This window comes from Argiope bruennichi, chromosome 2 (assembly GCF_947563725.1).
Source record: "Argiope bruennichi chromosome 2, qqArgBrue1.1, whole genome shotgun sequence".
Lineage (NCBI taxonomy): Eukaryota > Metazoa > Arthropoda > Arachnida > Araneae > Araneidae > Argiope > Argiope bruennichi.
The window spans coordinates 34,338,261-34,361,463 of NC_079152.1; the positions used below are offsets into that span (position 1 = coordinate 34,338,261).

Sequence of the window (23,203 nt, forward strand, 5' to 3'; positions counted from 1 at the left end):
TTTTACTGAATATACCGTGTAAACCTCTGCCAATTTTTTTGGCAATTAATCCCTTGCATGTGGTTAATAATAATTGAAATTCGAATTTTTGTTTTAGATGCTTTTTTTTTCATCTGATTGAAATCAAAATTTGACACAGAACCACAGTTGCAGTCACAAGAATTTAATATATTCGTCACTACACTTTATTAGTTAATAATATTAGAAATTCGAATTTTTGTTTCAGATGCGTCGTTTGTTTTTTTTCATCTGATTGAAATAAAAATTTGACACAGAACCACAGTTGCAGTCACAAGAATTTGATATATTCGTCATTGCATTTTTGTGGTTATCGCGTTTGCAGGCCTCTGAATGTACAAATTGAATGTACGGAAAGATGGTCAACCTCTTATTGAATTTGTTTTAAAATTTCAAGGATTTTACACTAAAGATGACCTCCTTGTTTAAACCTCCTTGCGTTTGAAACAAAAATTGCAAAATATCTGTCTGTCTGTGACAAAAATATATACACTTTGAGCTAAAAGGATAAAATTTGGTATACCAACTATGTAGATCAAAGTTTGAGCAAAATGCTTCTAGGGGAAGCAAAAAGGCTTCTAGAGGAGTGCTTCTAGAGGACCTTTTTAAATTATAATTTAACAAAATAACTACAAAACAAAGAAAGCTAGATAGATAAAACTCAGTGCATAGATTTAACATCTACAGTGTAGACAACCTATTATATTTCGAACCGAATCCAACAAGGCTTTGACTGCCCGTCAATTTGTACTTTCAGAAACGTAAAAGCTATAATTAAAAACCTCAACTATTTAAATGTATAAAATTTCGTGTTTGATTTTGTGATCACAAATATAATTCTATCAAATTTTAGTTTTAAACGGTTCGGAAAAAGATATCTTAAACACAATTTTTATTTTCGGATACTTTTAATTACATGCTAAGCATTAATAGCCAAAAAAAATTGCCAATGATCACACGATAGATTCAGTGAAAAGGTTGAATCCACACCAAAAGCTCATCTTTTGTTCGTTTTATACTCTTAAGTGGAGCAAGATGTTCTCTAGATAGCATTAATTAAATAGTTTGGGAGAAAATTTTGAAAAGACCACTCCCGCTAAGATGTTGTTGTTGTTTTTTTTAATTTTTAGATGAATTTCGAAATTTATGTTCAAATTCTAATTCCATATAGTGTGCAGTTGTATTGTAACTAATCATTGTAAATCAAATTCATATTCTAAAATGTTACTACATAAAACTTCACTCCTGTTATATTTTGAAAATAATAATTAGAGTAATTCTAATTGGATTTTAATCTGAGAATTATACATTTTTTAATTGATGATAAAAATAATAGGCAAGTTCTTCAATATGCCTTACAACTCAAAGGTGGTGAAACAGTGGGTCTTTGAAATTTTCATTTCTCCATAATTTGATTATGATTGAATATAGTAATATTATTCAAAATAGGCGAATTATTGTCTCTGCCATTGCTTAATTTCCCACTGTCTGTCACTGTCATATCTCCAACTTTTATGTTCTGGGATAGGTGACTATTCAAAAATAAAATTTGGGTTAGCATTAAAAAAAAATTCAAATTACAATCCCATAATTTTCTAAAATCATAAGTAGAAATGAAGAAGAAGGACCGAATTTCTTTTCTTCTTATTCCACAAACAAATTTTTTTTTAATTCCTTTCAGAATTTTAATCTAAGAATTGATTTCAGTATTGAAATATTACCTCATGTAGCTTACAAATAACTTCAAACAACATGATCGTTCTTCTTCTTTTTTTTTCCTTTTTTTTTTTTGCAAATTCGGTTAATAAAAAAAAATGAATAAAAATACATACGAAACTAAATTGAATGTAAATTCATTTGTTGTAAATACTGTAAGTTTTTTTTTTCATTTTAAAATAATATAACGGGAAATAAACTTTGCAAATTAGACTTTTCAGCAAATATCATGCTTATGAAAAGCCAGACTGCCTTTCAGACAAAAGGAAAATTGTTTCCCTTTATCGCAAAAGCAATTTCCCTTTTCAAATGATGTTCATTATTTTCGCTTCAAAAGCGCTGAAATATTTCTTTCGATCAATCATCTTTATTCAGTTTGCTAAAAGCTAGTTTCGACTAACAGAAAACTATAAATCTTTATCGTCGCTAACTGGACTCATATTAAACTATCGTTTTGACATTCTTGGTTTCTAAATCGAATTTAGCTTCTTGGTGCATATTTAGCTTGAAAAATAAATATTACTGGAGAGTTTTAGTTATCATACAATTTTAGCCTTTTCCAATTGTAAGCTATTCAGATATATGTTTGGTTTATTTTTTCCCGTGAAATTAAGTCCTTTTTTTTATTATTTTTACAATCAGCTTATACGCAGCATATAAAAATACCATATTTATTAAAATATTTGATTTTGATGATTGATGCTTTTGCGATAAAGCCTGCATTCAAAAGAAGAATTTTTAGAATTTATAAATCTTTCAAATCTATAACTTAAAAATACAACGAATTACTATCAAAATATAAACGAGTTATTATATCAAAATACTATAAACTTTAGCGAACCAGTATTTCATTTATTGGATAATATATGGTTGACTTTAGTTATTGGTTATGTTTTATTTAGTTAAATTGATTAGATATAATTTCATGTCTGTGATTTCCATAAGTTATCAAGTATTAAAGAAGTATTATTTTAATTGTCTTTCATTTCTTCTGTTCATTCTGTGCAACCTTTCCTATAGAAACTAGTTCCATGACATAAAAACGTTACTAAAAACTAAATGTGTTATCTATCTTCTAAATTTTGTTTTAAAATTAAATTTTATATTCGCCTTTTAAACTACACAGATTTAAACAGAATCTTTCTTCTTTAGCATTCAAAAGTATAAGAAAATGAAGCAATTAAATAATTTATGATACAAATGTAAGCGATTTGAAATTTAGAGAAGCAATGTTATTTTCTGTTAGAAACTAGAAAATATTGTCTTTTTTTAAAAAATTGCTAAAATTCAAGAAAAATATATGCGGTAATTAAATGGATATCATGAAAAATATAATTGTTTTGCTTTTTGAAGATATCTGAAATTCATTTTTGTGCAATTATATTTTCTAAAGTTATCGAAAATAAACGCCAACACATTGTTTAATTTTTTTTTCTAAAACTCGTTCCGAGACGCACATTTTCACCCTCCAAAGTACATACATTTCATATCTGGTAGCTGCAATGTAATGTAATGTAACCAGATATTATAATATTAACATTTTTTGATTCTGAGATTATAGGTTTTTTTTTACATAGAAGGCAGTCCGAAGAAAGATTTTTTTTTAATAATACACGTTTCAAAGCGTGTTGAAACGTGTGGTTTGAAATCTTGAGGTCATATTTTGTGACGATTACCCTAATTTCTCTTACAGTACATAGTACACGAGTACAAAAAAGCAGTTGCTATTTTTTCATGTAAAAACATGCAATAATTCAGCAGAAAGACAATTGATTCTTTCTTAACTGAGAACACTCATTGAGAGATACCCTATTTAAAGGCTAAAGGAGTAGAAACCGAAATAAGTATCTATCGATTGCACTGTCGTCATCATCTTTATCTTTTCGTGTGATAAATTGCGACCTCTTCGATTTCGATGGCCAAAGTGAATGATAATGAGACGACTTTTCCCGAAGGAGCGTCTTACGAAAGCGACGAATCTCTCCGAATAAACACGAAAGCAAAGAAACGTCGGGTTAATCGACTTAAATGGTTGGGTAATTTATTAGCAGCCCAAATCTATTTTCTGATGGTCTCGTTTTATTTTTTCACTTTTTGTTTTCTGTATTATATCGTTCTGTCTGGGATTGTCAAAGAGACTTTTCTTTTTTAAATTTTTATTTTATGATCACCGTTTTAAAAAAGGAAAATGTGGGGTTAATCTGATTCTTAATAACCTGCACTTAGTTGCGATTACTTTTAGTTCGTTAGTCGAATCCAAAAAGTCGAAATATTTATCATTTCACGCTCCTAAGAAACACAATTAAAAAAGAATGGTTAGCGAACTTATTGTATTAATTGCAGGCTTTTATTAAATTTATTTCTTGCCTGTAAAGACGGAATTTTAAGTGTCTTTTCATTCACTTACTGAGTTCTGAATTTTCCAGCAATTTTCTGATCGCCACATCAACATAATATTTTCAAAAACTGATTATGAATTTATCAGTTCGAATCAATGAATTTATCATTAAATCAATTGGTATGTCTTGCAATCAAAGTTGGTTCCAGTACTGGAAGCAATGTTTTGTAATAAATGTAAGATGAAAATTGATAACAAAAAAACATAATTATTAATAAAAAAACAAATTTACGTTACATTAATTAACATAAATATCTAATATTTATTATTTCACGTTACAACGAAACATAATTTAAAATGGTTAGTGGATTACTTTATTAATTCCACATATTTATTAAATTTCTTGTGAAAATGAAATTTCAAATTTCTACCTATTATTTACTTTCATTCCACCTTTCACCCTGAAATTTCTAGCAATTTGAGATAACAACGCCAATATAATATTTTCGCAACTAAAATTAATCGATTGACTTTAATAAAATTTTATTACAGTTTTATTAAATATTTTATTTCAATATTTTCCGATGATAATTATGAGACAAATTAATAACTAGTTAACATAATTATTAAAATAAAAGTGAATTTAGATTACTTTAACATAGAAACTATTTTTTTAAATTCTTTATTTTTGTAATCGAATAAAGAAAAGGAATGTGTTCATCCACAATTTACTATTAGATCGTCATATTTAGAAAAGTGTTTAACAGAAGATTTCCAGATTTCCAAACTTTTCTCATAAATTTTTTGGTTACAAAATAAAACATTATTAAAAATAATTAAATTACATCATTCAATCTTTCTATTGTATTTTTCCTTTTTATATAATTACTAAGCCTAGTTCTATTTAAATTCACATTTCTTCTTTATTCATTAAGAGGGTTCACACACAATATTTTTATGTTGTTGACAATTGATGGAGATAAATAATATTGTTAGGTTTATCGCTTTAGCAATCAAGTTTCTATCTTATCCATCTATGCGAGAAGAATTCGAAATTCAAACCCAACACTGTGATTGTGAATGATTGATTGCCCTCAAGCCACTGAGTGATTGCAAATGCAAGACGAACAAGAAAATGCTATTATTTGAATGAAAATGGTAAGCCTGTAAGGATGATTGGAATACCTGGAATTTGAACGAAGTTGTTTTCAAACGTCCATATCAAAAGATTGTAAGATTACTATCTGTAAAGACTTCGCTATCGCTCTGGAGCCATTCAGAAACTTCCACCCTGGATTCTACTCAAAGCAAATTTTATGTGGAGAATTTTGGACATTTGGCGATTTTTCAAATATCTAACTATAAAAATATCTGGATGAAATATTGATTAAGAAAATGATATAATTTTTTCGTCTGCTTAAAGCAAGATTTTTTTCGAAATCTTTATTGAAATCTACCTTATATACAATATCATATTAGCCTTTGAAAATTAATCGTTATTACACTATTTAAAAATAAAAAAGCACTTTTTCAAAAAAAAAAAATATTTTTTTCTGTTTTTAGATTTTGAAGACAGAAAAATATTCGTGAGTATTTGTCGACGATCATTTTTTTTCCCAATAAAGTTCAATTGTTCAAAGTACAGTGTAGATATCGATTTAAAATTTTTACCAATTATTTTTTCTATGTGATAAGTTATTTAAATTGAATTCCTAAAATTTCTCTAATTATATCCATTCTAAATTTGCGTTTTTTTCTAAAATTTACATCCGACCTAATTAAGCTGCCATAACGTTCTACAATTGATTTTATGCATTATCCTCTCAGAGAAATATTTTTTTTTATTTAAACGTAAAAAAACTGTGTTTCATCTTGTATCCTTCCAACAGCGCCTTATCTGTTAATATATCTAAATGTACAGCCTATTTTGGATAGCCAACTCATCAAATTAAATCCATAAAATTATTTTTTTATGTATACATTTTTCATTTTCTTTTCAAGTAATCCGATTGAACTAGAATGGAAGAAAGACTTTTGCGGATTTAGTTTAAACATTTAAATAAAATATTGCTATGTAGATAAGTATAAAAGAACTTTATGAAATGAAGCGCCGAAATTTAAAATACTCACTAAGGTCAAAAATAAATTCAAAGAGGAAAAAACGATATATATTTTTTTTAAATTGAGCGAAATATTTTGAGTTTCCCTAAAGTGCATATTATGCAGAGTTGTTGGAATACCACTTCTTTAACGCTAGCAAGTGTATTGATGGAAATAATGGTGAATTTTGCAGAAATGATAACATAACTTTACCAGAATCCTGAGAAAGAGCTCATAATCCTTAAAGGAGTACCCAACTTTCCTTTGGAAGTCTTCAGGAACCCCCTATGTTATTTTATTTGAAGAAGATATACATTCATTTTATTAAAATCAACAAACCGATATAATTCTAAAAATGTTCCTTTTCTGAAAGGTTTAAAGACGGCATATTCATCTAATTTCATAGTAAAATACTTTCAAAGACTAATATGTTTAAAATTTTCTTTCATTTTCTCCCTTCTTTTGCGTTGTCGTTAGACGAAACAAAATATTTAAAAAAATGTGCACTGTTTTTAAAAATGAGAATTATTCTCTCAATTCAAAACACAACCAATATGGTGGAAATCTTTAATATTTTATTTTGATTCATTTCCTTTTAATAAATCATTTTCGAAAACTATGAACTTCAATCAACTTAGCTTGATTGTTATGATCTAACCTCAGTTGCATAAAATTTTATAAATCATTATTTAGTAGACTATAATAAATGTTTATCGTTTTCTTCATAACGAGTTTCGTTGATATAAAAAGAATACTCTATTTTAAACAGGACTAAAATATAAATAGTTGAGAAAGTGGAAAGAGGGAATTTTTAAAAGTTCCAAAAGCTGTATACTATCAAACTAGATTAAAAATATGTCATGTGACGTAACAGCTTTCGTGCTGCCATCTACAGGATGTTACAGAGGATTGATTGTACAATCCATGGTTAACCAGGTTTACAAAATTTTAAAGCGAATAAAATTAATTTTTAAATAATTTCAGAATGAAAGTAGTTAAACAAAATATGTATATATCATCTTGTAAAAACATGAAATTAAATATACAAGGCTTTTTTATAGAAATATCAAAAAACTTTTAAAGCAATGAAATTGATTAATGTAATAAATGGCCAACATTCAAAATAGGATAAAATATTAAAAATTTGCATTCATTTTCTTAAATTCAAATATTTATTATTTTTATCAAAAATTTTTGATTGTTTGAAAAAAGTGTAGTAATTCGTTTGGAAAGTTCTAATGAATCTTGTTTTTTGTTTAATCTTCGAAAGCTTCTGGTTTATAAAATCCTTTTTTAAAAGTCAATTAAAAATAATTACTTATATTCTGAATCTTTAGAACACTAAAAACTTTTTTCATTGGTAAGTGAAAGCGTAAAAGAGAAAGCAAAAAAAAAATTGGTCTTTTGTTACTTACACTGCATAACAAAATAACTACAATTGTTGCATCTTACAGACATTTAAAAGAAAAACACTTTTCGAAGATTATTTAGATACGGCACCAATGTAGTAATTTTGCAAAAAAAAATCGTAATAAAATTTACTTTTTATTCGATTAAAAGATTACACATTAACTTGCCAAAACAAAAATTTGGATTGACGTTTAAATACGTAGAATGCAGTTAACTGGTAAAAACAGAAACAAGTCAGAGAACAGAACCATAATCTTCTTCCTCCAATTCGTATTCTTAAGTGAATGTTTGACGTGATTTATTATAATAAATTATGATAAAAACTGTATTGTAAGTGTATAAAAAATTTCTATGAATAAAGGTTTTTTTTCCCTGGTGCAACTATATTTATAGTTGGAGCCCGAAATAACAATTTTTTTTCTAATTATAAAAAGAAAATATTTACTTAAGTTTAACAATTAGATTTGCATCCTACTTAATAATTTATAGGTAAATCTCTACAACGCAAAACAAAAAAAAAGTGAAAAAAAATCTATTTTAATGTATTTCGTATGAAATTAATTCGTAGACCTCTATACATCAATTAACAACTTTTTTTCGTCACAATATTCTCTTGATCCACTAAATTTAATTAGCCATTTATAGTTAATGGAAATACGAAGAATATCACCCCCCCCCCCTCCATGCACAGAGAGAGAAAGAGAGATTCACAACTGAAATAGTGAACTTCCGAACACCTAGTTGTATTTATCTCAGCTACAGCTGCTTCCCCCCTCCCCGAACAAAAATTTACATATTTATTAAAACATATTTATGACATATTAAAAAAATTGAATTCAATTTGATGGTTGTAATAAGATAAAATAAAAAATAAGTAAATATATGGTAATCAAATACCGTGACCATTCCAAACCCATTTAGCATTATTTCCTAAAATAAAGATCTGAAACAGAAAGTTATCAGGCATTTCACTCCCATTTCATGGTTTCATGGCCATATAACATTCCTTTCTACTTTGATATTTATATATTTTTTTTAATTTACATCGTTATATAAGAATTCTGATCAAGAATTCTGGAAAATAGGAACCATACAATAATTTTTTAGTTGACTTCTGCTAGAATCCAGATGGTATTTCTTGTGGCACATGTATTCACGACTGCCTTATATAAAGATAAAAAAAAACAATGCATGAAATATCTATTGATTATCACGTGAATACAAGGTAATATTGCTAAATTATTTCTTGGTGACAGCCAGTGTTAAAGGGTAATGCACATGATATTTTAAATATTCTGTATGATTTTTTTAGGTTGTCACTGATTAATTTCGCACATTAAGCCAGACAAAAACTGTTACATTTTTCAAAAACGACAACACATTTTTTAGTGTCAAGGTAACTTGTCTCAGTAAGCAAGATTTTGTTGCTAAAATTAATTCCTTAAGAGATGAATAATTCATTCCTCCGATCTACATAAAGAAGAAAAAAAAAACGTAGAATTTATAAAGCTGAAAATAAACTGCATCTGATACTTGTTTTACGACTTGTCTTAAGAAAAAAAGGAAGAAAACAAACTTGAGCCTTTTAGTATTCCCTTCGAAACATTTTTGTTTATCAACCAAATTTTCATTTCAAGGGTTTGATTTTCAACGCTTTTGTTTTAAACCATAAGACCTGCTTGAGACAAAAGACTTCTAGAGATTTCTTGAGTGTTATTGCGACAGAGCGTTAAGAGGTTCTTATCAAAAAACGTCTTATTTCTCTTTTAAGCATCGTTCATTAATCCTAATCTTTTTTTTTCTTTACAATATTTTCTTTTTTTAAAAAATTATTGTTTGTATTTAAAAACGGCGATTAGTAAATTAATGTATACAGACTCTAAGAAATTTAAAGTTCAGATGAAGTAAGAGAAAAATGTTCAGATATGAAAATTATTTCCAAGCGTTTTTTTAGTTAACATACCATTGTAAGAAAAATATAAACTGATTCTGATAAAAAAATAAAAGATAAGATATAATCTTTTTAATACAATTTCTCAACAAAAGAATATTCACTATTTGAGAATTTCATTTTCCTCGTGAATTTAGTTAAGCATACAGTAATGTTTAGAAAAGGTATCAAGTTGCGCTTGTAAGTTTAAAAAATATCATACTCACTATTTAATATGTATAATGTATTTATATTTATTATTTAAATATTTAAATATATATCTCGATAAAATGTTTATATATATCATAATTTTAATTTTTATGAATTCTTTTATTAAATTTTGCAGATTTTATCACTGGATGCTGCGGTTTGAAGGTTTAGTACTATTTCCAGATATTTTAGAAACGTAGCATCTACATAAAAGCAAGTATTAAGTTTTATTTTTTATTTATATTTTATTAATTATTTTAATAAAAATTAATACTATAAGTAAGTTAAAAAATTTAAGACTCCATTATGAATCATTTTTGAATGTTAAATGATGCATTTCGTTTGAAAGAGATAGAAATTTAAATAATAAAATGAGTTAAAGAAAAAAAAACCCTTTAAGTTTGTTATGCATTCCAGATTATCTTATGAAATTTTATTCATCGATTCTATTTTATTCTTTCACTTTTTTAAGTCTTATATATATATATATTGATTTCCTACACGTATCTTTTAGAAGAATTTGTCAGGAATTTTTTATCCCTTCACTCTCAGCGTGCGAATCGCTGACGAAAGCATTTTTACAGAGCTTTCTGTGGCATTAATTAAATAGAAAAAGTGGAATGGGATCAGGAAATATAAAAATATTTTAGAATGAATTTACTTTTTGTGCTGAATTGTACTAAAAATTAAGAAATTAATTGAGTTTCAATTAGATTTTAAAATATCATTACATACATACATATATAAAGTGTTGATTATGCAAATTTCTAGTGAAGAATGGAGCTTGCGTAGTATATTTGTACTACGATTTTATAATTATTTTGGAGTTAATTACTGTATCTATGTCATAACCTATGAGTAGAAATTATAAATAAAGATTGTTTGTTAAAAAAAATCGTCACATTAATTGTAAACGATGTTCTTTAAATGTAATTTTAAAATCTGATTTTTCAAAAACCGTATAAAGTTATTAAAGAGTATCTTCTCAAATTTTGTAGTTTGTTAAAACACATAGCTAGTTTTATCCATAATATGGAGAAAATGTTTTTTGTTCGATGAGTTAGATTAAAATAAAAATATCCATAACATTCCGAACCATTGCACTTGAGCATTTTTTTAAATAATCATGTTCAAAATATCATTTTAATTTGCAGATATTTTTAAATAGTACAAAAAAATTATTCTAACACTAAAATTTTTCTAAAATTAATTCATGGAATATACACCATTTGTCCCGCAATCAGTTAAATTATAAAAGGTAAATTGTATAAATTCTGATTTAGATTTAATGACAAATCTGAATAACATGAACTAGTGATTTGTCTCTAGTGGCATTTGGAATTAAACTAAAAGCTTCTCCTCATCGAAGTTGTTAAATATCGAATTTTCAAATCAGCAATTTCATTTTTAAATATTAAATAAACTAAGAATCCATTCATTTAATTAAGTCTATTCAAATGGATTAAATGAAATTTGGTCGCCTATTTCATTAAGAAATCCAACTTAATTAAGCTTCTCGCATGAACATGTCCGGCACGCGGAATGTGACAAAGTGCTGCTAGCAAATGTTCCGGAAGAAACAGAAAGTAGTAGAAAGCAAGTAATTAATATCGTGGCAAAATCTGAATCTAAAAGTTTTCGGAAACTCTTCTGGGTTCTTGTGGAAACTGTTGTGCATAAGCTTTTATATATGTATTCAATTCAATTTTATGCCCAAAATTTAGATGCATAGCTGCAGTTCAGTTATTTGTTTGTAAATATTTCCGTCGGGTATATGATTGTGTTTTAATGATAGTAAATTAGTAAAACTGGCATTAAAATGCGTTTCTTTTTTATTCTGAGCTTTTGCCTTTTTTATAAAAGTTTGTACCAGATAAAATAAAAATAAATGTCTCCTCTTTGACAACTTTTATTTTTATTTTTAATTTATTATTTTTATTTTTATTTTTTAAATAGTAAAATTTGGTGACTACTTTTTCTACAGCCATAATTATATTAGAAAGAAGAAACAATTACAATTCAAAATAGCTTATTTGATATAAATGTCAACGTTATTTCTATTAATTCATAATTCACGTCATAGTTCATAGTTTTTAATATATATTTTCATACACTAGCATATGTAATTTAATTGTGTAAGTAATTTTGTGCAGTTTAAAATCATTAAAAAGAGTTTAATTAGCATCGATATATAAAAATTTGATGTTATTATTATAAAGGAAGAACAAATATGGTTTAGTGCGTCATAAAAAGGTTCATTTTTAACGATAGCTAGCTTTATTATCCGATTTCATTAGATTAAAATCCAAATCTTTTTTCATTAAATCTAATTTTTATCATTCTAGTAGCCGCCTTTGAATACCAGGTGATTCGCCAGGAGTACTGTTTATGTTATTTCCAACTAATTCCTTGTCGCATCATTTAAGATTCAGTTTTCCCTCGGATAATACGTTTAAGCATCAAATTATCATAGCCAGAATGCGGTAGTGTTTAAATAATCTGACAGATATTATGTTTGTTTGTTTGTTTCTTATGGCACTTGCCACTGACAAGCCCGCTGTTACGAAGACAGTGATTTAAGCCTGAGGGGGAACGTCTCTTATTTTTTATAGCAGCGCCAACTAGGGCCAAGAGTACGACTTTGCCACTCACGCATCATTCATTCGCTTGCACAACCCCTTTTTACAGGAGGGCACATTCACACATCTCACAGATAGAACAACAGAAGAACAACCATGCCCAAACCGGGACTCGAACCCGGGACGCCCAGATCACGGGGAAGACGTGCTACCCCTATGCCAGGACGCCGGCGACAGATATTCTATTCGTTGTATACATAAAGCTTTCTAATTCAAATGAGTCCCAAATACTATGATATCTTATTGATATTAAAAATTAAATTGTTTAGTTCATTTACCTTCTGACATTTGCGGCATAGTAACTTCACTTTTTTATTTGTCGCCATTGACGACATGTTGGTTCTCCGAGGAATTTGATTAGATTTAATTTCCATTAAATAATTTAGATATTACTTCATTATTATCTTATTAAATTGGTAGTCCGTGTTATATTAATCCGTGTTATAATCCGTGTATAAATCCATGTTATTTTTATTGTATTTTATATATGGTTTTATTTATTGTACACATGAACCTTTCCACTAGAGATTAGTCTCATGACATCATGGCAATATGAAAATTGTAAATATGCGATTCCATCAATCCTCTAAATTTTGCGATACTGTTGCTTATTTTTTATACAACTCAAAAACTACGCAGATTTTAAACAGAAACCTTGCTTTCTAGATTTCAACAATGAAAAAAAAATCATGCGATCAGATAGTTGATGAAACCGACTGGAACTTCAGGGCAACAATATAATCCATTATTGGAAGTCAAGCGAGTACATACTTTTTTTACAAAATTGACAAAATTCAGCAAAGATTCGCGGGATTATTAAATTCGCATCATGAAAAGATATTTTTTTAAATTTTGAAATGGTGTAAAATTTTCTTTTTTGTTATGACATTTTCTAAATTAATCCTGGAAAAAGCCATAAGTCAGCTTAATTAAGTAAAATTCTAATTAAAATTTCAAAAAAAAAATCACCCCAAAGTGCACTTCCCAAACTCTAAGGAATACATGCGCTAAATTTGGTAGCTGTAGATCAAATGATCTGATATGAAAAACGCCTACATACGCACACACATAGACAGTCATGCACCCTCATTTTATTAGTAATATAGATAGATCGATTATTAAAAATTAATTTCCAGTGTAGCTATAAAAATACATTTATTCTCTTGTCGAATTTGCTTCATCATTCTCTGTTTCAATTTATAATTCCTGGCGAATAATATATGGTATCTATGGTGTACAAGATATCGAAAACATATTTTTTAAAATTCTTTTAATTAATTGTTTCTATTTAAAATATCCCAATTCTTTATAAAAAATATGTTTAGAGATAATTATTTTTTTAAATGTAAATATATAACTGTAATGGTAATATAAATTGTAATATAATTAACTTAAAAAACGGATCTCAGAATGGCAAGTATATTTTGCTAGTATTCTTCATCTCTAAGATGTTCTAATGATATACAAAGACAAGTTTCTCTCTTTTCTGTAATTGATTTGTTAATTTATTTCCCACGCCGACCTATCTTACCTAAAGGGTGTAAATCTAACATGAATAGGTGATTAGAAAAAATTACTAAATGCAAGCTACACGCCATTAATGGTGGATGAAAATGTAATAACGTTATTGGTACAATGAATTGTATTAAAAACATGTTCTCTATGTCCCATAGTAATAGTAGCAAAAGAAAATAAACGTAATGCAAAATTTATCAGCAAAAAATTAGTTTAAATTTAACAATAACTTAAAAATATTAAATGAAATGTTTATTTCGAGTGTTCAGGTTGTTTCTGGATTTTTCAATGATTTCGTTACTGTATTTTAAACTTGTAGGCATGATCCTTGACTTTAAAACATTGCTTTTTTTATGCAAAACATGGTTTGATAGGGGATAAAAACTCGTTTCATAGATTTCTTTTTTTTTTTTCTTTTTTCTCTCTCTCTTTTTTTCTTTCAAAATTTCAATTAATGCTGATACGAAAACTCAACTGCGTGAGCTGCTGATCTCATGGAGCCTCTTCAGCTAAGAGGAAAATGTCTGCTTTTTTCAGTAATTTTTGCACTTATGTCTACAGTTTTAATTTTATTTTTTAAACAATCACCATTAGCGTAAGAGACACCATGAGAATTATTTTCGAAAACACGTTTCCAACTTCTTCATACAGTCATTCTGTTCCACTTAAATTGTTTTAAAGTTGACGCAATAGCTGTCTTTTCATATTTTTTTTTTGGTGCATCAATAATTGGACAATTGCAACTCGAATTTTGAGTGAAAACTATCTTTTTTTTTATTATTTCCTATTCTTTCTTTCCAGTCTTAGGTTTCTAATGATTTGTTATCCAACTGAAAAAAAATTATTAATTTCCATCAACAAATGAAATCTGAAAAATAGTTATAAACTATAGAAAGTGCGTTTTACTTTATATAGTTTGACAAGCATAATTTGTGCCAAAATCTTATATAATGCGAAACATCGTTAAGTGAAACAATTTTTTCCATAGAAATCTATGCAAAATAGAATAACGCATTGCATTAAAAAAAAATACTCAAACAAATTTACTATATTGTAATTTATTGTAAATGCGCATAGCTTTTTTTCAATAGATAATTGTCTGAAAACATTTATCTTTGTCTACGGTTCAAAATTTCGCAAAAATGAGATGCGGTATTTACAGCATTTACCTTATTTCAATAGAAGGTTACTGATCGGTTGCGTTTATTATTATTCCCTCTCCTGACCAGAACTCCTTTGCAACTTTTTTGCTGTGACGCAAAATGCAGCTCCATAAGTTCTTTGGCAGTTCTAGCTGTATTATCCCACTGACTCTTCGATGGTGCTGGGTTTCACCTCTAATCTTATAATCATCAACTTGAAAAGAGAGAAAAATGTGTCTCTCAAACAAATTAACGCTCCACATGTATCTCCTAGTCGCATTTGACAACGCTATCTGGTTAATTTTTTTTCCATGTTGATATAAGGATTATCTACAAAAAATTGTTCAACACAAGCAGATACGGGTCAATCCAGCATATGACATCAAGATGTCCTTCGTCACTCGTTCTGCGAAATATCGTCCGCTAAGCGAGTTATTTTCTTACTTTTTGTTTTGCTCATTATGAGAAGTGCTGATTGAGGTTTAACTATATGTATAAAACGTTAACGTATATAGCACAGAAAATTATTATATTATTTATTGCCGTGTGGAAACAAATATACAAACAGCAATTCGAAACTGCTTCGTTGTATATTTTTATAGTTGCATTTCCTTCAAATCTTCGATAATAAATGGAGCTGCAAAAATATAATTAATAATGCTCTCCTGAGGGTTTGTCTAGACATAAAATCTCCACGCAGTCAGAAGAAACGAGATGTAAAAGAAATCAACAAGTAAAAATAAAACAGAAAATTTCATTCAGCCCGCAAATCAGCTGAACCAAATGAGAAATTGTTATGATTTAGCTATGGAAATTGATAACTATCTCTTAAAATTATTTCCTAACAAAAAATGTTTTGCATTAATTTGAAATTCAAAAGATTTTCTTTATAATGAGATCGCTTTCATTCCTGTTCCTTTTTTTTTATTTTTAAAAATTTATAATCTTAATTCAATACACAATTTGTGCCAATTTTTTTTAGTTTTATGATTGAATTCCAACTCATCCTCCTAAACATTTCAGTCTCATGCTTTTACAATTGTTCAAATTAAGATAAAAATCTTTGCTTTCTTTGAAGATTAACTTTGAAATAAAATTTTCACTTTCACTTTTATTTCATTAAATATACAATTTTTAATTTTCACCCACATAAATTTGTAACACATTTCTTAAATTAAACTCGTGATTTTAGGTGTTATCAAATAACAAGGTGAAGTTTTAGAAAAAAACGCCCACCTATTTCATTACGCAACAGCCTAAAATTCAATAATCTTTATGAACAAGCTGGTCGCCAAAGACAGCTATTTCGTAATAATTAGAATAACCTAAATATTGAAAGATTTGACAAAATAAATGACAACGGCATGGGACATTAATTTTGATTGCAGGCTTTGTAATGTTGCCCTAGTACATAGTTTATCAGCTGCATTCGCAAATAATTTTCGGCTGTGGGGGTCTGATGGTAAAGTCTCGGCTTCGGAACAGGACGGCTTCAGGTTCGAGAGCCGGTTCCATAGAAGAACCCTCGTGTAAACTAGGCTGGTGCTCTCTAAATCCCTCGGGCAAGACATCCTCCAGCTAGCGTGGTGTGGAAGTTAGGAAAGGGGTGCCAGCTCAAGTGTCACCCTCGTCATCTGACCCAGGCTCAAAATTACGAAATCCGTCCCAAAATAGCTCTAGTGTTGCTTTAAAATGGGACGTTATTATAACTAAACCAAAATAATCAAATAATTCGCGTTTAATAATTGCACGGTTAAAGGCTACCGTGCAATTATTTAGTAAATAAATAATTGCGCAGGAAGTAAAAAATAACTAAATTATATTCACTCAAATGCATGTAAGTAAATAAATTTATAAACATATGCAGCATATATAAACACATGTAATAATAAAATGATATTTTCATACATATTAAGAATTTCATGCCTTGATATTTAAAAGTTTATAGACTTTGCGATTCATATCGAGAAATACTGCACTCAATTTCGAAATTAGAAAGAAGGAAATGTCACCTCGTATAAATTTCCGTAAACTTTAACTAAGGCTACATTTATACTTACTAAATAATAAATCGAAACAATTTTCTAAGACACTTTGAATTTTAGTTCTTTTATTATCTGTTTTTAAACCTAATTTCGTTAATACAAATTGCGAAATGCTGACCTACAACAGATAAAACTGTAATAGATAGATGTAGATATAGATATATATAGAGATACATAGATAAATACAATGTATGAACTTCAGTTTTCTCTAGTATGAGAGAGCAGATACCGAGCGTAATAAATGAGTAAATACAAAGGAAAATGAAACAGGAAATGTTTCTTCTGCACGTACTTCCCAGCTGGTTTTCCCTGGTCGCAACTTCTGCATTGATTAAATTAAGCTAAGTATTGCTGTTTAGACAATTTTCATTTCTAGTCTGAAGAGAAATCGGAGTGCTTAACCAAAATTAAGAAATGAAAATTTCAAATATGTTGATACTAATTTTAGACTGTCAGCCAAATTGAATTTCGAAACACATGTGCTGGGGATTATGAAGTTACCATATGGTATGTATCCTTCTGATAATCCAATAATTATTTGTATTCCGTAATCTTCTATTAAGCGATTTTAAATCTAAAATTTCATTTCATTAATTTATATTTCTTGTCCTTGTGTTCCTCAATCAATAGAGTAAATTTGATTATAAATAACTAAAATAGTGAATATAAACATAAATAAACATAATTGAAGCTAATTTTAATACAAAATAACTTTTTAGTGCAAAAATTATATTTTAAATTGTCTCATTAAATCATTCAGGAACAAAATTTATGAAAAAAGATCGCATGAAAGCAAATGATGTAACTACTGAATTTTAAAAGAAATTTTTTAAATGATTCGATTAATATTATTGTATTATCATTAATTAATTAAAAATGTTGATCAAATTTTCCATATTTCTTAACAAAGAACAAGACAAAGTACAGTTATAGACAAAAACGGTAGCTAATTATTACTGAATAGCACGTTGTTATATTACACCAAAAATTGTTTTCTCGAAATAATCTAAATTCTTTTTGTATATACTTATTTTAATTATTTCAGATATAACCATGCATCTTCGATATTGGGTTTACCGGAGGAACCTTAGTAACAACCCTCGAAGCCCTTTCCGCTCCAATGAAGACATTATGCAGAAAGCGGGGTGCTGTATCAGTGGATTCCTTGGAATCCTGTTCCTAGGCCTGGCTGTGATGTGTCTATTTTCTCCTGAAGCAGACAAAGATGGGAAACTGTTCCTTCTTTTCACAGGACTCTTCGGACTCTTCGAATTCATATGTTTTATATACTGGTAAGTCAAATGGTATTGAAGTAAAAACGTGACTCACTTTAAAATGTATTTTTATATAAAATTTAAAAGGTTTTGAAATCAATAAATCTGATTTTTTTTTTATTAAACAGTAACATAATGCGATTTATAGTTCAAATTTAGTTTAGTTTAGTTTATCTATATTAACTTCCCGTTTTAAAGTAACACTAGGGCTCTTTTGGTACAGACCTAGAAATTTTGAACCACGATCACATGACGAGGATCCCCCCATTCCAAACTTTCACACCACACCAGCGGGAATTGTAATTCAAATATAAATGCAATGAAAATTCTAAAGAATTATATTTAAAATGTATGTTAATTTCAAGGTATTTTAAAGGATTTTCAATTTAAAATCATAATATATGTAAATAATATAGGAATAAATAGGATATAATATAGAATCAAAACATCCTATATTAGAATCTCAGTAAATAATTTTGTGAATGAAATTTTTACAATTTTTTTAAAAAAATAAATAATTTTCAGAATTAAAATATTTAATTCTTTATAATATCTATATTTTAACCTTTTCCCACTCCGATTATTAGAGGCTTATTACTTTTATGAATTACAGATCATATTTAGGAAAGTAAAGATGGGAATCTTCAATCAGTTGTCCGAAGTATCATATTCCTCGTATTATTAATCTGTAATATCTCTATTCACTCTGTAGATAGTTACACTAATGCCATGTTTACATTTATTTTTATTGAGTAAGGATAATAATTGGTATTTCCATGTGATATTAAATAGGACTAAACTTTGAGAAAAGAGAAAATGGAGATCTTTTTGTAGACCATTTAATTGGCATTTATATTGTACATAGAGAAGGTTTGTATGTGGCGATATATTACTATGTAATTTTGCTATTGCTTAAAAAATCGGTATCTTTATATTTTACAGATTTCGTAAAAGGTTATGATCACTAGAAAAAAATTTAGCTGTCATAAATATCCAGGATCAGAATTTAAGAAAATCAAGATAATTTTTTCGATATTTGTATGCAAATTACTAATATCTTATTGATTTTCTAAATAAATAATATTCGAATTAAATATAAAATGTTCTGTCTCATGATTATCGTTTCATCCATTGATGAATGAATTTGTTAAATTTGAGGGGTGGGGATGGAGCATTTATCGGGTTCACTGTACAGAGGTGCAAACACCTATACTTTAATACATTGCTTGGCTAGTGGAAACCTATAAATTTTCATCAAGCTGTTTTGAGACATTATTTTCAGATTGTTACGACTTTATTTCAAATTGCCTTGCTCTATAGTTTTATTTCTATAATTTTGGATGTTATTTGGATTTGTTTAGTGAAAAACATGATTTTTATATTCATTCTGTAATTTCAGAGTGGTTGTGTTATCGACATTCTTCCTCGTAACTTATAAACCTAATCGAAGAAATAATAATAACCAATTTAAATTGATTTTGTAGTTATCGTATTACTTTATATCCGAACACCAGGACAGGCGGAATTCTTCTAAACAGATTTTACTCAAAATTTGAAAGAAATGTGTAATACAGACTGTATACTAAATTTCAACTTTATAGTTCAAAGCGTTCTTGTAACAGACAGACGGACATTTTCCACATATATTATTCGAGCTCAGGGAGATTCTAAAACATGTAGATTCGTCAAAATTTCGAGTTCGAATTTTTTGATGGTTACTTTCTTTATACTACTACACACACGACAAAGTAAAAACGATTTGTAAATGCCAAAAATACAGTTAAATAATAGATGATTAAAAGGTAGAAACAGAAAATAAATAAATGGAAAAATTTTAACATAAAATAAATGGAAGAACTTGAAAAAATAATTTGAAGATATAGCTAACATGAATTCAAATCGGTATTATTAATATTATTATATTTTCAAAATTTCATAAAACCAGACTCTTTATATTTTTTTTTTTTTCGAATTTATGATTCTTAATGAAATTTATGCATTTCTTTCTATAGTTGCATTCCTTGGTTCTGCAAATATTGCTGTAATTCCGAAAATGAAGAAGTGGGCGATGATGCCAGAAGTTCACTTCTGTCATCTAAAGAAGATGTTAATCAAGAAGTTCCCGGTAACCAAGGAATTGCGAATTATCAAGCTTGTGCCGGTTATCCGGAAGTTCCCAGTTATCAAGCAGGCGCAAGTTATCTAGGAACTCCGAGTTATCAAGCAGCACCTCATAGTGCTGAAGGCGTCTGCTTTCCAGGAATACCAGTCTTTGGTCCTCTAGCCAATTATGAAGGCGTATTTGCACATCAACAAATTCCGATCTATCAGGAAGACCTAGTCGAACCACAGCTGCCTCCTTATTCGTCAAAGTGCATACACCATATTAAGATTCCAAAAAGCGACATCCATGTGTACTAATGCACCTTTTTGTTTATACTCATTTGTTAGTTACCAAGAAGTGTTTTGCGTTACAGATGGTGACTATATGCTAGAAAAGGCTGTCTTGTAGGCTTCTAGCCATTAATGAAATCGTATTTGCTCATTAATCAGTATTGGAAATCAGGGATTATCAGCAAGAACTAAATAGAACCACAGATTTCTCCATATTTGCCTAGGTATTTTGGCGGTATGCGATGCGCTAGAATAGAACCTGGGATCTTGTGGTTAGCAGTCCAGTAACTAAACCATTTTACCAAAACGATCGTTCAGGTAGAAGAGTTGTTAACTGGATTATATGCTATTCACCACAGTATATACATCGTACTACAATTCCAAAAAACAAAGTTTATGTGTACTAATGCATCTTCTTTGTTCTGACAATTCTATTATTTAGTCAACGACTGGCTGTAATATTTTATGCGCATTTGGTATTTATCTAAAAGTGCTTTATTTTACAAAAGGTGGTTTTCCAGAACAGGCTATCCTTAAACCTCTAGCCAATTCTGAAAGTATATTTGCTCATCAACAAATTAACATCGTACCGGAAGACCTAGTCTCACCAAAGTCTCCTCTTTATTCACTTGGGTACAAACAACATATCGCGAATCCACAAAGCGACAACTTCCTTTTTGTTCGGTGACTGTTATATATTTAGTCAACGGCTGTGGGTAAATTCTTGTTGTTTCTTATGGCACTTGCCATGGACAAGCCCGCTCTTCAAAGACAGCCGATTTAAGCCAAAAGGGGAGCGCCTCTTGTTTTTATCGTAGAGCCAATTTGAGCCAAGAGTACGACTTGACGACTCACGCAACACTCATTCACTTGCACAACCCCTTTTTACCGGAGGGCACATTCACAAATCTCCCAGATAGAACAGGAAGAACAACCATGCCCAAACCAGGACTCGAACCTGGGACGCCTAGAACACGAGGAAAATGCGCTACCCCTAAGCCAGGAGGCCGGCTGGTAGATTCTTTTACTTACGTTTGCTAGTTATCAAGCAGAGAATTACATTCATTACGGCACTCCATCCCAACACCGTGCACGAAGCACATCGTTGGCAGCAGAGAATTACAGTGTGGAAGGTGGCAATTTTCCAGGATTAGTAGTCTTTTAACTTCTAGACAATTATGAAGAAGAATATTTTTATCAATAATATCCCATCTCTCATCAAGAACTACAGTATCCTCCTTATTTGCCTAGATATAGAAAGATCACCTAGATACGTCGTACTGAAAGTTCGCCTAGCTGCATCGACATATACATTTTATTGTTCCAACAGCTCTTTGTATTTAGTCAACGATTGTGTGTAAATTATTTTATACTCATTTGTTGTCACAATCAGCACTTGTAGCATGAGACAATCATTTTTATTTATGAAGACATCCTTTCAGTGTTTGAAAGCATGTGAATTGTGTTATACCTATTCATATTTAGATTAATATACATTTGTATTATAGAAATGTCCATTTGTATTTTTTTCATAAATTGTAAAAATATAGTTAGTGATGTAATTTATTATTTTTTGCACCATTTAACTGTTATGGTCGGATTGGGCATTATATATGACCATAAAATGTTCAGAAAAAGGTTTTTACGTATGGTTATGGTTGATTTGTTTCTTTTAAATTTTTTTCTAGAAAAATATGAGAAAATATATAAATGACTGAATGCACTTATATATTTTAATTTGTCTTTGAATGTACAATATTTTCAAAGTCAATAGAATTACATTATATGTTTGTGAAATTAAGAAATATAATAAAAATATGAAGCGAGTCAGAAAATTATTTTTTATTTCACAAAAAAAAAAAAAAAAATGACGAAGGTTTGCTTCTGCTTATTCCCTCAAACTTGCAAAACACATTCTTATATAAATTAATCTTTTGCGAATAAATATTTCATTTCTGTTTTATGTATACATAATATTCTTCAATATTTCTGAATATAATTAGGAACAGATATTAGCTTCTAGTATACATTCAACCAAATATTTTTATTTATTATTTGATTAATGATAATCCACTGGGAGGACATTGACATGTTTATGGTTATATCACAAATCACTGATAGGTTAGATAGAAAGTAAAAACAAAAGTTAGATAATAAAGTGCATTGATCAAATCTATGATGAATATCTTACAGGCTAACGCAAACGCTATTAAAGCCAATGCTAATAAGCTTTCCTTCATATAAAATCTTTTGAATGTTTATTATTCATGCTAAAGAACTACTAATTTGAACTATTGAGCCACTCAAATAGGTTTCCAAAAGTGTCTTTCATGAAATGAAAGGTTGAAATGAATCTATACTACTATTATAAATGTGAAAGTTAGGATGGATAGATCGATGTTTGATAGTCAATCACGCCAGAACGGCTGAACAGAATTGGATGAAATTTCGCTGAGAGATAGATTATAGTCT

General features: G+C 28.8%; 1 protein-coding gene across 3 annotated transcripts in view; it reads left to right on the forward strand.

The window, feature by feature from the left end:
- LOC129962045 (uncharacterized) overlaps nucleotides 1-22,461 on the forward strand; it is a 46,543-nt gene extending 24,082 nt beyond the window's left edge. The window contains exons 1-4 of one of the 3 annotated variants that reach the window (XM_056075737.1): nucleotides 9,647-9,713; nucleotides 9,859-9,935; nucleotides 18,109-18,355; nucleotides 20,350-22,461. In XM_056075737.1, coding sequence (XP_055931712.1) covers nucleotides 18,117-18,355; nucleotides 20,350-20,758 — 648 coding nt within the window. In that variant the 5' untranslated portion in view covers nucleotides 9,647-9,713; nucleotides 9,859-9,935; nucleotides 18,109-18,116 and the 3' untranslated portion in view covers nucleotides 20,759-22,461. Of the gene's footprint in view, nucleotides 1-9,646; nucleotides 9,714-9,858; nucleotides 9,936-17,256; nucleotides 17,571-18,108; nucleotides 18,356-20,349 lie in introns of those variants that run through there. The other 2 variants (XM_056075736.1, XM_056075735.1) reach the window with 2 other exon arrangements.
- Nucleotides 22,462-23,203: the final 742 nt, after the last annotated feature.